General features: G+C 39.3%; 1 protein-coding gene across 1 annotated transcript in view; it reads right to left on the bottom strand.

The window, feature by feature from the left end:
- Nucleotides 1-12,553, bottom strand: part of DNAH6 (dynein axonemal heavy chain 6) — a 190,541-nt gene that overhangs the window by 16,322 nt on the left and 161,666 nt on the right. The window contains exons 64-66 of the mRNA XM_034774925.1: nt 9,864-10,002; nt 3,677-3,796; nt 396-517 (exon numbers count right to left, since the gene is read on the bottom strand). Of these exons, the coding sequence (XP_034630816.1) occupies nt 396-517; nt 3,677-3,796; nt 9,864-10,002 (381 nt within the window). The remainder of the gene's footprint in view (nt 1-395; nt 518-3,676; nt 3,797-9,863; nt 10,003-12,553) is intronic.

Here is a 12,553-nt window from a genome sequence, read left to right as displayed (position 1 = left end):
TTTTAATAAATATTAATGTACGTGTTCTGAACAGGTTGTCAGTATTCCTTCACATCTCTCATCAGTCTAATCCAGAATTATAATGTCCCATAAGAAGAGGCTGATTTGTGTAAATCTAAGGATAGAATCAATGTCAATAAACAACTGTCCAGCATAAATCATGGTGCACTTCATAAAAACGCAGCTTGACCGGAAACAAGTTAAAGAACATATTCGGGAGTTACATATGGGAAAAAATAAATCTAATGAGTAGAGGTGGATTCCCTAGCAATTCTTGCTTGTTATTTCTGCTTAACAAACTATAATTATTAAATCAAATTCTCCCTTTAAACTACAAAGTATAATTCGTTTAATATAATTAATTTAGAACATGTATTTAAGAAAAGCCTACAAACCTGGAAAGCCAAATTGGCGTTCTCATGCATTCCAAATATTTCTGGGTCGTCGATCAAAGGAAAATTTTCAATATAGTCTTTATAATCTTGCAAACTATCAGCCATAGGGGCAAAATATATACCTGTTACACAAATACACATACAGACTCCATATTAAAATGTTTTATTGTGAAATAAATGAGCAAAAATGTATGGAAATGTCAAAATGTATATATTGTATATTATTAGGGAAAAACTTAAATTATTGAAAGCACATCCAAAGAAGTAAAGGAATTCACCACATAAACAACAAAACATCAATACGAATATGCTTTAAAATACATTTGGATGGTAACATTTTTCATTATGAGTGACAGGCATATACCAGATTCTGACACTCTAAAATTGTTAGAGGCAGAATTTTACAAAGGTAGGGCCAAAAGTCTCACATTTTCATGTTTTGCATTAGCGTGTCTTAGCATTTCAGAGGAACTAGAACTTTTGAAGCAAATGGGTTATATTCTGGAACAGAAAAACAACTGGATATTTGTTGCCTGAGGAAACAATGTAAAAACTTGAGCAGGATATGGGATGTTGCTTGTTATATCGCATAGACAGGACAAACTTTATTTAAAATAAAAAGAATCAAATGGCTTTCACAGGCTTGACTGCTGAGCTAAAAACCTGACAAGTGGCAACTGCCCCAGGTTAGTTCCTGACTGGCCTTCCAACTCTCTGGTGGGTCATTACAGTTCTTTTCCTCTTTGGAGGCTTCTAGCTGCTCAGCAACTTACACAACTAGGGTTAACTACTCATAATTAATTGCCATCTGTTAACAGCATAACTACCAGGACTGGAAGAAGGAAAGACTGGTGTGGCTGAGATGATAAGTGCTGGACTGAAGTAAGTGCAATCTGTCACTGGCCTGTGATGGATATTCAGCAAACTGAAATTAAATTCTCTCCTCCACTCCCCCTGTTCTTCCAGGGAAATACATATAAAGGGACACGAATAAATGACATTAAAGGCATTGAAGTTGTGTATGTAGGATAGAGCAGAAGGAGGGTCCAGTGGTCAGGGCACTAGCCTTAGACTTTGGAGATTTGGGTCCAAGTCCTTGCTCCACCACAGAGTTGCTAGGTGACTTTGGGCAAGTCACTTACCCTCGGGTACCTCTGTTCCCTATCTGTACAATGGGAATCATAGCATTGCCCTACCTCCCAGGGATTCTGGGAAGATAGGTACATTAATGATTGCCAGGCACTCAGAGGCTACAATGATGGGTGCCATACAAGTACCAAAAATAGATCGATTTGTAATGGGTGGCAGCACGTCTGAAAAACTGCTCCCAGTTGTTCCTGCAGAGAAATGGTGATGTGGGTTCTGGTGAGTCACTGAGACAGGTGGTTCATTGCCTCACAATGATAACAAGGGAGGTAGAAAAGCCTTTCTGGGGAGGGGGTGAGTGGAGCAGTCCTGAAAAAAGGAATCTTAGGAGTAGCCCAGCTCAAGAAGGAGAGATTCAAACTCCATGGGCTCGATGCTCCATTGCACTGGGCCTCGTGTAGTCATTTGCAACAGCGCAAAGGGGGTATAAAATGCTCCCAAATTAGTGAGAAATGTCCCTCTGGTCAACTCTTCGTTTGACGCTCTGGCCCCATTTCAGGCAGAGAATGCTGACAATGTGCAGTGCTTGTAGCAGTGGGATCCACCTCAAACACCTGTTGAGCATGGTGCTATGCATCTTTTCCATATTTAATGGGAAGCAAGAGAGCTTCCCTTCTCCCTGAAGATGGCCAGGGTAAAAAGATTTAGCACCATCAGCGGGATACAAGGACTCATTGGGAGTTATAAACCCTGCAGCAATACTGGACTCTTCCTGGTTGTGCTAAACTTTTAGCCCTGGACCAGTTCTGGTAAGGACTTTAAAGTACAGCTCTAATCAGAGAAGTGGCTCTGTAAAAATAGCAGTGGGGTTCTAGGCTTGTCATCTCTCTGGCATTTCCAGATCAGATATGCTTAGTTCACAAGTAAAAAAATGTTTTTTTTCTAATCTGCCATTCCTGCCATTCACCCTGGAATATGCAAGTCAAAATAGATTCTCATGCACCATTACCTAGGATAAAGGTTCTGCAGGCCAAATTCTGCCCTCAATTACAAATGCACAAACCCTTTGTCTTTAGATTATGCCCTTGATGACACCTGGGAAACCCTATTGTCTTCAATGGGTTTGCTCAACTGTAATTTATTGGATCTTAGCAAACAAGTCTGTTGATGTGCAAGAAGGATTAGATACAATCCAGTTCTCTCTTTCTTACGGGAGGTAGCATCATCCACTAAATATGCACTAGACAGGAAAGTCAGTAGACCTGGGTTCTATTTCCAATGCTGCCATTGGCTAACTATGTGACCATGAGCCACTTATGAGTTCCCATTTGCGGTACTAGATTAGTTTTAGATTAAGTGTTTAGATTAAGATGAGCCCTTTTGAAAACCATGGGAACTGAGTGGACTGAGCACTTTTGAAAATCTCACCCTTGACCTCTCTGTGCTTTGGTTTTCCCATCTGTAAAATGGAGATAATGTTTATTCATCTTTGCAATGTGTTCTAAGATCTAGAAGTTAGAAGCACGGACAATTATTACCATTAATTGTGTTGGCTCAGCAGTGCTAACGGAAGTATAAAACACAAGCAAAAATAGTTTTGTCACTAAATTCGGCAGATATAACTCTTTATACATATTGTGGGACTAATTTTCCTTTCATTTATGCTGGAGTAAATCATGAGTAACTCCATGGAAGTCAGGGACCACTCTAGTGTAAAAATAGTATGAGAAGAGAATCAGGTGCAAGGCTGAGAGTAAGAAGGTAATATTTTACATAGTGACTTTTCAGAGAAGAACCACATTCTACGGAGTCCCTGAAAATCTTAGAAAGTCCACAACAGAGCTCAAGGTTCTTCTCAAATACTGCAAAATTTGGGCCAAAAGCTTCTTTTTGGAAACTGCACTTCTGAGTCAGAGACTTCTGTCTGTGGGAATGGAAGGAGATACACTACCAATAATGTCCTCTATGGGGCAAGAGACGTTTTTCTCAATAAAAAACTAGGAAGACATTAACTAAGCTTGTTATCCAGTTCTTAGACACACAGAGTGAACCAGACCCCATTGACTGATGCAAGATTCATCACAGAAAGATCAGAATTTTTCTAAAACACAAACACACAAAATCATAAAAAAATGGGACAAACATAGTTTGCATTAACCTAAATGGAAATCCTCTATAATTCTAATTGTATTTACCTGACTCAGAATATTTGTAATCATATTCTAATGTTTCAGGAGCAAAAAACCTCTTTAAGACTGTACGCAGGCATCTCTGATCCCAGGTGTCTGTAACTCGCCCTCCGTAAGTAATTTCACCTGCAACAGTGTTTGAGTTTTACAGATTACAATTTCATATATCGATTCACATATAAAAAAGCTTTTACTTTTAAAAATTTTAACTTTCATCTTCTCTAGAATCCAGCACAGCATGATTTTTGTGCGTCACTTTCATGGAAATAAGAGTGTTTAACTGTCAGAAAGATTTTTTTTTAAATCATGAAAGTGATAACTAATAAAATCTGACACTGCAATACATCTAAGTCGACTAATAAAAAAATATCAGGTTTTCAAACAAGTTGCGCACACAATTATGTGCCTAATTTGAGCATGTAATTACTGCAGCTGTATATGTAAACTGGCTAGAGACATAAAGGGTAACAAGAAAAGATTCTACAAATACATTAGAAGCAAGAACACCACCAAGGACAGGGTAGGCCCGTTACTCAACGGAGGGGAGGGAAATAATAACAGAAAATGTGGAAATCAAAGAGGTGCTTAATGACTTCTTTGTTTTGGTTTTCACCAAGAAGGTTGGTGGTGATTGGATGTCTAACATAGTGAATGCCAGTGAAAACGAGGTAGGATCAGAAGAGGCTAAAACAGGGAAAGAACAAGTTAAAAATTACTTGGACAAATTAGATATCTTCAAGTCACCAGGGCCTGATAAAATGCATCCTAGAATACTCAAGGAGCTGACTGACGAGATATTTGAGCCATTAGCGATTATCTTTGAAAAGTCATGGAAGACCAGAGAGATTCCAAAGACTGGAAAAGGGCAAATATAGTGCCTATCTATAAAAAGGGAAATAAGGACAACCCAAGGAATTAAAAACCAGTCAGTTTAACTTCTGTACCTGGAAAGATAATGGAGCAAATAATTAAGCAATCAATTTGCAAACATCTAGAAGATAATAAGGTGATAAGTAACAGTCAGCATGGATTTGTCAAAAACAAATTGTGTCAAACCAACCTGATAGCTTTCTTTGATAGGGTAACAAGCCTTGTGGATAGGGGGGAAGCGGTAGACGTGGTATATTTTGACTTTAGTAAAGCTTTTAATACTGTCTCACGTGACCTTCTCATAAACAACTAGGAAAATTCAACCTAGATGGAGCTACTATAAGGTGGGTTCAAAACTGGTTGGAAAACCATTCCCAGAAAGTAGTTATCAGTGGTTCACAGTCATGCTGGAAGGACATAATGAGTGGGGTCCCGCAGGGATCGGTTCTGGGTCCATTTCTGTTCAATATCTTCATCAATGATTTAGATAATGGCATACAGAGTACACTTACAAAGTTTGTGGACGATACCAACCTGGGAGGGGTTGCAAGTGCTTTGGAGGACAGGATTAAAATTCAAAATGATCTGGACAAACTGGAGAAATGGTCTGAAGTAAACAGGATGAAATTCAATAAGGACAAATGCAAACTACTCCACTTAGGAAGGAACAATCAGTTGCGCACATACAAAACGGGAAATGACTGCCTAGGAAGGAGTACTGCGGAAAAGGATCTGGGGGTCATAGTGAATCACAAGCTAAATAATAGTCAACAGTGTAACGCTGTTGCAAAAAAAGCAAACATCCTTCTGGGATGTATTAGCAGGAGTGTTGTAAGCAAGACGCGGGAAGTAATTCTTCCACTCTACTCCATGCTGATTAGGCCTCAACTGGAGTATTGTGACCAGTTCTGGGCACCACATTTCAGGAAGGATATGGACAAATTGTAGAGTCCAGAGAAGAGCAACAAAAATGATTAAAGGTCTGGAAAACATGACCTATGAGGGAAGATTGAAAAAATTGGGTTTGTTTAGTCTGGAAAAGAGAAGACCGAGAGGGGACATGATAACAGTTTTCAAGTATGTAAAAGATTGTTACAAGGAGGAGGAAGAAAAATTGCTTCTTCTCCTATCCTCAGAGGTTAAGAAAAACAATGGGCTTAAGTTGCAGTAAGGGAGGTTTAGGTTGGACATTAGGAAAAACTTCCTCTTAGGGTGGTTGAGCACTGGAATAAATTGCCAAAGGAGGCTGTGGAATCTCCATCATTGGAGATTTTTAAGAGCAGGTTAGACAAACACCTGTCAGGGATGGTCTAGATAATACTTAGTTCTGCCATGAGGCAGGGGACTGGATCAGATGACCTCTCGAGGTCCCTTCTAGATCTATGATTCTATGTAAACTGGGTAGCTGCATATCATGTGCCTAATTAACCTATCAGAGGGGTAGCCGTGTTAGTCTGAATCTGTAAAAAGCAACAGAGGGTCCTGTGGCACCTTTAAGACTAACAGAAGTATTGGAGCATAAGTTTTCGTGGGTGAATGCCCACTTCATCAGAAGCAAGAGTCTGATGAAGTGGGCATTCACCCACGAAAGCTTATGCTCCAATACTTCTGTTAGTCTTAAAGGTGCCACAGGACCCTCTGTTGCTTTTTACTAATTAACCTAATAACTGTATTCACAGTCACTGAATTTGCTGCGTAACTGGAGTAACTGCATATGCAAGATACACATACAATGGTACACACAATGTTCATGATCCATTTTGAACCGGGAAACTCTGGCCCTTAATGTGGTAACAGAAATTTGTTATCTGATGATCTCCTTTCTGGGACTGACTTCTGCCCTAATCTCAGACATTTGAATGGCAGCTCAGATTGTCCATGAAGCTAGACAGCTTGGACTCTACACTCACATCATCTTCGTACTTTCAAAGCTATACAGAAACACAATCTTCTTCTTAGTAGCTATATATAAGCTCATAAGAGTAATATCATATTCAACAGTATTTAACTACATACAGGGATCTGAAAAGCAGCCATCATAGGGAGACCCAAAGAACTTTCATGTCGTGGGGCAAATTAGGGGAGGAGTCATCAGGCAGAGCTGGCGCTAGGCACAAGCACACTAAGCAATTACTTAGGGCCCCGAGCAGCTCAAAGGAGTCTCCTATTAATTATTAGTATGTGTTGTGCGTGGGTGAGGGGCCTACCAAAATATTCCTGCTTATGGCCCCGTACGGGCTTGCATCGGCACTGTAATCAGGTAACCAATACTCCATCCTGCCACCTGGCCTTTACCTTAAATTGAGACACTGGATACACAGCAAGAAATAAGGAGAATTATTGGGGAGGAAGAGATAAGGAGAACAAAAAGAAGGTTCCCGTTTCCGAAATTTGATAGAATGAATCTATTTTAGGGCCAGTGCTTGGAGCAGCTTGCTGCTGAAGGACTGTGCTGAAGGAATGAAGACCAAGCCCTTTACAAGGGTGTTGATGAATGAGCAGGAGGCAGTTTTACAGACTTCATTTTCAGTGGCCTAGGCCTTTTCCGCCCAGAATACCTTCTGCAGTCAGTTTTCCACAGCTGTATATGCACTGGCAATTCATTTGATTCCCCTAGCGAGAGTTGAGTTTGAAGCTTTCAGAACCAGACATTTATGGTGAAGGGAGATAAATAGGGATGTTGTGTTTCTGAATTGATCGGTTCTCCTAGGACAAATCTGAACAGCTCTATAGACATTTAACAACAGGTACCATGTTTTTTCTTCAGGTGTTTTAGGAGACAGGCTTTAAAAAAACAACACCACAGAAGTGCTAGGAAACCTGGCCATTTAAAGTTAAGTTATGCTTGATCAAAAAAGAAAAAGGAAGGGGCAGAGTAAGGGGGAGGAGAAATGGAGCAGGAGAGACTTTGCTCAGAGGTCTGAAACTTGAACTCTGGCAGCATTTCATTCTGCATGCAGGAAAAACAAAAACAAAACAGAAGAACCAGTGTTCAAATATCCATCTACCTTAAACAGAAGTTGGTCCAATAAAAGATATTACCTCACCCACCTTGTCCCTCTAATATCCTGGGACTGACACAGCTACAACTACACTGCATACATCCTCCTTAAAAACATATGAAATAAATGTTCTCGAAGTGAACCAAAGGTAATTTTAAGATAATGGGAATTTGGTCCAATACAACTTTGAAGTAACATCCATGAGGCTGATACTGAAGTAAAATCAATTAGCTGTAAACAAGCATTTAATATACATGGGTGAATGAACAAATCATTACAACTCAAACTGACAGAACACTTTCAGATGCAATTTGTGCCACAGAAAGGGCTTCACTTAGTAGGCAAGCTTGAAAGCACTTGTATTCATCTCAGAGAATTTACAGTAGTTTTAATCTTCAGCTTGACAAAACACAGAACAGAATAATGGGGCCTATTTTTCATTTATATTGGGAAAGGATTTTTTGCTGTATAGTACAGGTAACTAATGGGGAAAATGTAAAACCTAGGCAGGGAGAGACCCTTAACTGTTATGTTCACATATCTATCTTGTGAAGTAACTACTATGAAAGCAATTCTAAAACTGTGGAATACTACAACCAAACTACAGGGTTTGTGATAAAGGCCATATTAAGTAAAAAATTATAAACCACCATGAAATAGATAGGTGAAATGCATTTTCACATTTCAGGGGTAATCTAGAAGGACATGTTAGAATAAGGGATCAGATATGTTTTGCCTAAACCACTGTGAATGTGTTTCTATTTCTTTTACTTTACTCTTTGGAAGATAGTCTTTATTCCTTCATAAGTCACTTTAATTATTTTTATCATAAAACTACCATTTTTGTTTCCTGTCTAACTAATTGTGCAAACTAAAATTTACTTAGCACAGCTAAGCAGCAAAGCAAACAGGAACATTACTGAAATTGTGAAGAAAAATTACCTTAAATTCTTGCTGTCAAAAACCAGAAATTATAATCTAATCTCTCTAATAATCAGTGCTGACTGCATGGTACCAGTACAGAATGCAATGAGCTCGGAGTTCCAACTTGTTTTACTTTCAGAAGGAAGGGCCTACACTACTACCCACTACTATTTTACTCCAGTTTTACACTGTCGTTACTGCACTGAAATCAATGTAGTTACACTCATGAGAAGCTGCAGTAACACTGTGATGAATCAGGCCCCTTTGTGTTCCTGAAAAGATTTATTGAAGTATAAAAAACTGATTTTGAACAGAGGCCTTGGTTTGCTATCCTATACAATGGTGATTACTAATGATTAGATTAGATTTATCAGGCTCTCCACAGTTGCTGAAGAATTTTTAAATCACTTGTATTTGACTCTGTAAAGTGAGAGTTGGCAATTTTCTTTTCTTCTTGCCCAAGGAGTTAACGAGATATAATCTGCAGGATGATTATCTTGTTGCTATGGGTAATTAAGCAGCTGTTTGGATATTGCTACTTTGATAGCAGGTTTCCATTGGAGGGGTCATAGCTTGATGCTCCTACGTGTCCACAATAGCTCTGAATGCTGGGACTTCTCTGTTCAAGGTGACTGGCGTCATCAAGTTAGAAGGTTGCTAATTTTCTCCAATCGGGAGATCCTTCCAAACAGAAACTCTGCAGGATGGACATAGCTTAGGACCTTTCAAAACCACACAGGTTTTTGCTGTTTGGCCTATGCCCTTGATGCCAATCTGGTAGATAGCATTTGAATGGGTATGTCTAACCTGGAGCTGAAGGAAGAACAGGAGGACTTGTGGCACCTTAGAGACTAACAAATTTATTAGAGCATTAATAAAGCTGAAGGTGTTTCCACCTCAGGGAAACATACACATGCTAGCTCTGATCGAGCTGGTATGCTAAAAATAGAAGTGTGGTTGTGGCAGCACAAGCAGCGGGATGGGTGAGGGTACCTAGGGTTGTAGACTGGACCATAAGCAGGACAGCTAGCCCATCCCGCCACTCACACTGTTGTGCCTACACTTCTATTTTTAGTGCACTAACTCAAGCAGAGCTGGCGTGGCTATGACTACTCAAGCCAGAAATTACACCGCTAGTTCCAGTGTAGACATACACTTAGCTAGTGCCTTACCCAGACTCCAACTTTAAAATGCCATAAAAGGTGAAGATTGATAATTGTATTTGACTTCAGTAGGGTTCCACAGTTATAAGTAAAAGCATAATATGGCCCTATACAAATAATCAAAGTAGATCTGCTAAGTTGTTGCACATAGCTATATAGCTTAGTAATATCTTGTGTTTATTGAGGAATGCTAGAAGTAGATAACTGTTAAAATAAAATATCTAAGCACTGTACCTGTTATGTAAGTTAGGGCATCCCAGGGTATCTTTCCTTCTTGACAGTAAAGATTTAGGTTCAGTAAGGCACATTCTCTATCGCTGTCATTAAATTCATAGCAGATGTTCCACCCAAGAGGTCCAAACTTTTTCCTCTCCTTGAAATATTAAATTAAAAGCAAAACTGAATAAGATTACTTTGTTCAGGACGCTCAGAGCTATTGTACTGTTAATGTGGGGTTGTCTTCAGATAGCAATTTCAAATTTTAGATTAGCACAGACCTTAGCAAGGGGCGACGTGTAAGCTTTATTGCCCCATGACTAAGGCTAAGATTTTGTCAAGGATATTTTTAATAAAAGTCAGGGACAGGTCATGGGCTTCTGTGAATTTTTCATTGTTGCCGGTGACCTGTCCCTGACTTTTATTAAAAATATCCATGACAAAATGGGGAGCCTGGATAGCTGCTGGTGGGCTGGGAGCTCCAGGGGCCCCCACAACCTGTGTGGGCTCGGAGCTCCAGGGTCTCCTTCTGCTGACAGCTCTGAGCTGCAGGGGTCCTCCCTGCCTCCCGCGGCAGCCGGGGACCCTGCACTCCCAGCTGGTGCTGGCTGAAGTCGAGGAGGTCTTTGAAAGTCACAGATTCCGTGACTTCTGGGACCTACATAACTAAATCGCAGCCTTACCCATGAGTAGCACCTGAAGGCACTGGTCCTCAGGGACACTCCCCCCCAAGTCATATTTTTCTTCTGGCTCTCGGGGCAGGAGAGGGTAGTGATTTCCAGTTGTCTTATGCCATGAGCACACTGCAACCCCCTGCCAGCAATGGGTCAGCTGAGCTTCAGTTCTATCCATTCCCCACCCCTTACAGTACAGTACTATTAAAAGTAAAGGATTAGCTCCTGGTCACTTAGGAGATAAATCTCCCTATTACAGATGGGGAAGGTTGTCTCAGAATTCTAATCTTACACGTCTAATCTTACAGCTCTCCATCTGCCCAGTTCATGTAAGTCCAAATATTGCATTATTTTTCAAAATAAATCATTCTGTGATTTTTTCTCTAAGTGAGATGAATGCAAATGACGCAACATTCATGAATAATCTGACAGCAGCAACCTAGTATGCTAAGCAAGGGTAACATTGGTATGTAAACAGATTTCACTTCATGCTTCCAAGAGGTTTTAGTAGAGAGTGAGTAAAAACAAACTGCAAGGTTTAGGAAGAGGAATAAAATTTAAGATGATTGGATTAAACTAATAACTGAAACATTAGATTACTTTATCGTTAACGCACAAGCTAATTGCAACTGAATTGGAGGTAGGAAGACAGAAAATGGAAATTCACAAAATTTAAGCTGTATCTAAATTTTGTGAATTTCCATTTTCTGTCTTCCCACTTCCAATTCAATTGCAATTAGCTAGTGCATTAACGATAAAGTAATCTAATGTTTCAGTTATTAGTTTAATCCAATCAGAAATTCGAATCATTACAGGACAAACCCTGAAGTCCTTACTCAGTCCTTTCTCAAGAAAAAGTCTATTGACTTTAATGGAAATTTGCTCAAGTAGTGACTGATTGAAAACTGAGTGAGGATTGGTTCTCTGCCTATTTAAATAAAGTATTGTGTAGTCGTTCAACAACCAAAATGAAAACAGAATAATTAAAGCAGCACATTTCCTTCCTCTTACTGCCATGTGTCCCCCTGTAGTCTATGAGTTCATTTAATTTAAAACATGCAGAATTCTTCTGATGAATTGTTTGCTAACACAGTAAAGAGGAACTACAGTTTCACTTAAATGAAATGTTTGATCACATTTATCCATAAGAAATCTCAGGAGACACACTTACATTTGATATAATTAATATGGCACGGACATTTTAATGTAATCTTTTAGGAGAAAAGAAGTCTTGTGCTTTGTATGGACCTTTCCTTTTAAATTATAATTAGCTTAACTGATAAGAGATGCTTTGCATTAGTAATAGGGCTGTCAAGCGATTAAAAAAATTAATCGCACTTAATTGTGCGATTAATCATGCTGTTAAACAACAATAGAATACCATTTATTTTAAATATTTTTGGATGTTTACTACATTTTCAAATATATTAATTTCAATTACAACACAGAATACAAAGTTGTACAGTGCTCACTTTGTATTTATTTTTTATTACAAATATTTGCACTGTAAAAAACAAAACAAAAATTATTTTTAATTCACTTCATACAAGTACTGTAGTATAAACTCTTTATCATAAAAGCTGAACTTACAAATGTAGAATGATGTAAAAAAACCCCTGCATTCAAAAATAAAACAGTGTAAAACTTTAGAACCTTCAAGTCCAAGCAGTCCTACTTCTTGGTCAGCCAATCACTCAGACAAACAAGGTTGGTTACAATTTGCAGGAGATAATGCTGCCTGCTTCTTGTTTGCAATGTCACCTGAAAGTGAGAACAGGCGTTCACATGGCACTGTTGTAGCCGGCGTTGCAATATATTTACGTGCCAGATGCGCTAAAGATTCATATGTCCCTTCATGCTTCAACCACCATTCCAGAGGACATGCGTCCATGCAGACGACGGGTTATGCTCAATAACAATCCAAAACAGTGCGGACTGGTACATGTTCATTTTCATCATCTGAGTCAGATGCCACCAGCAGAAGGTTGATTTTCTTTTTTGGTGGTTTGGGTTCTGTAGTTTCCGCATCGGAGT

Source organism: Trachemys scripta, chromosome 6, assembly GCF_013100865.1.
Source record: "Trachemys scripta elegans isolate TJP31775 chromosome 6, CAS_Tse_1.0, whole genome shotgun sequence".
Taxonomy (NCBI): domain Eukaryota; kingdom Metazoa; phylum Chordata; order Testudines; family Emydidae; genus Trachemys; species Trachemys scripta.
Note: the sequence above shows the minus strand (reverse complement) of the source record. Positions and strands in the feature narration are given on the sequence as shown.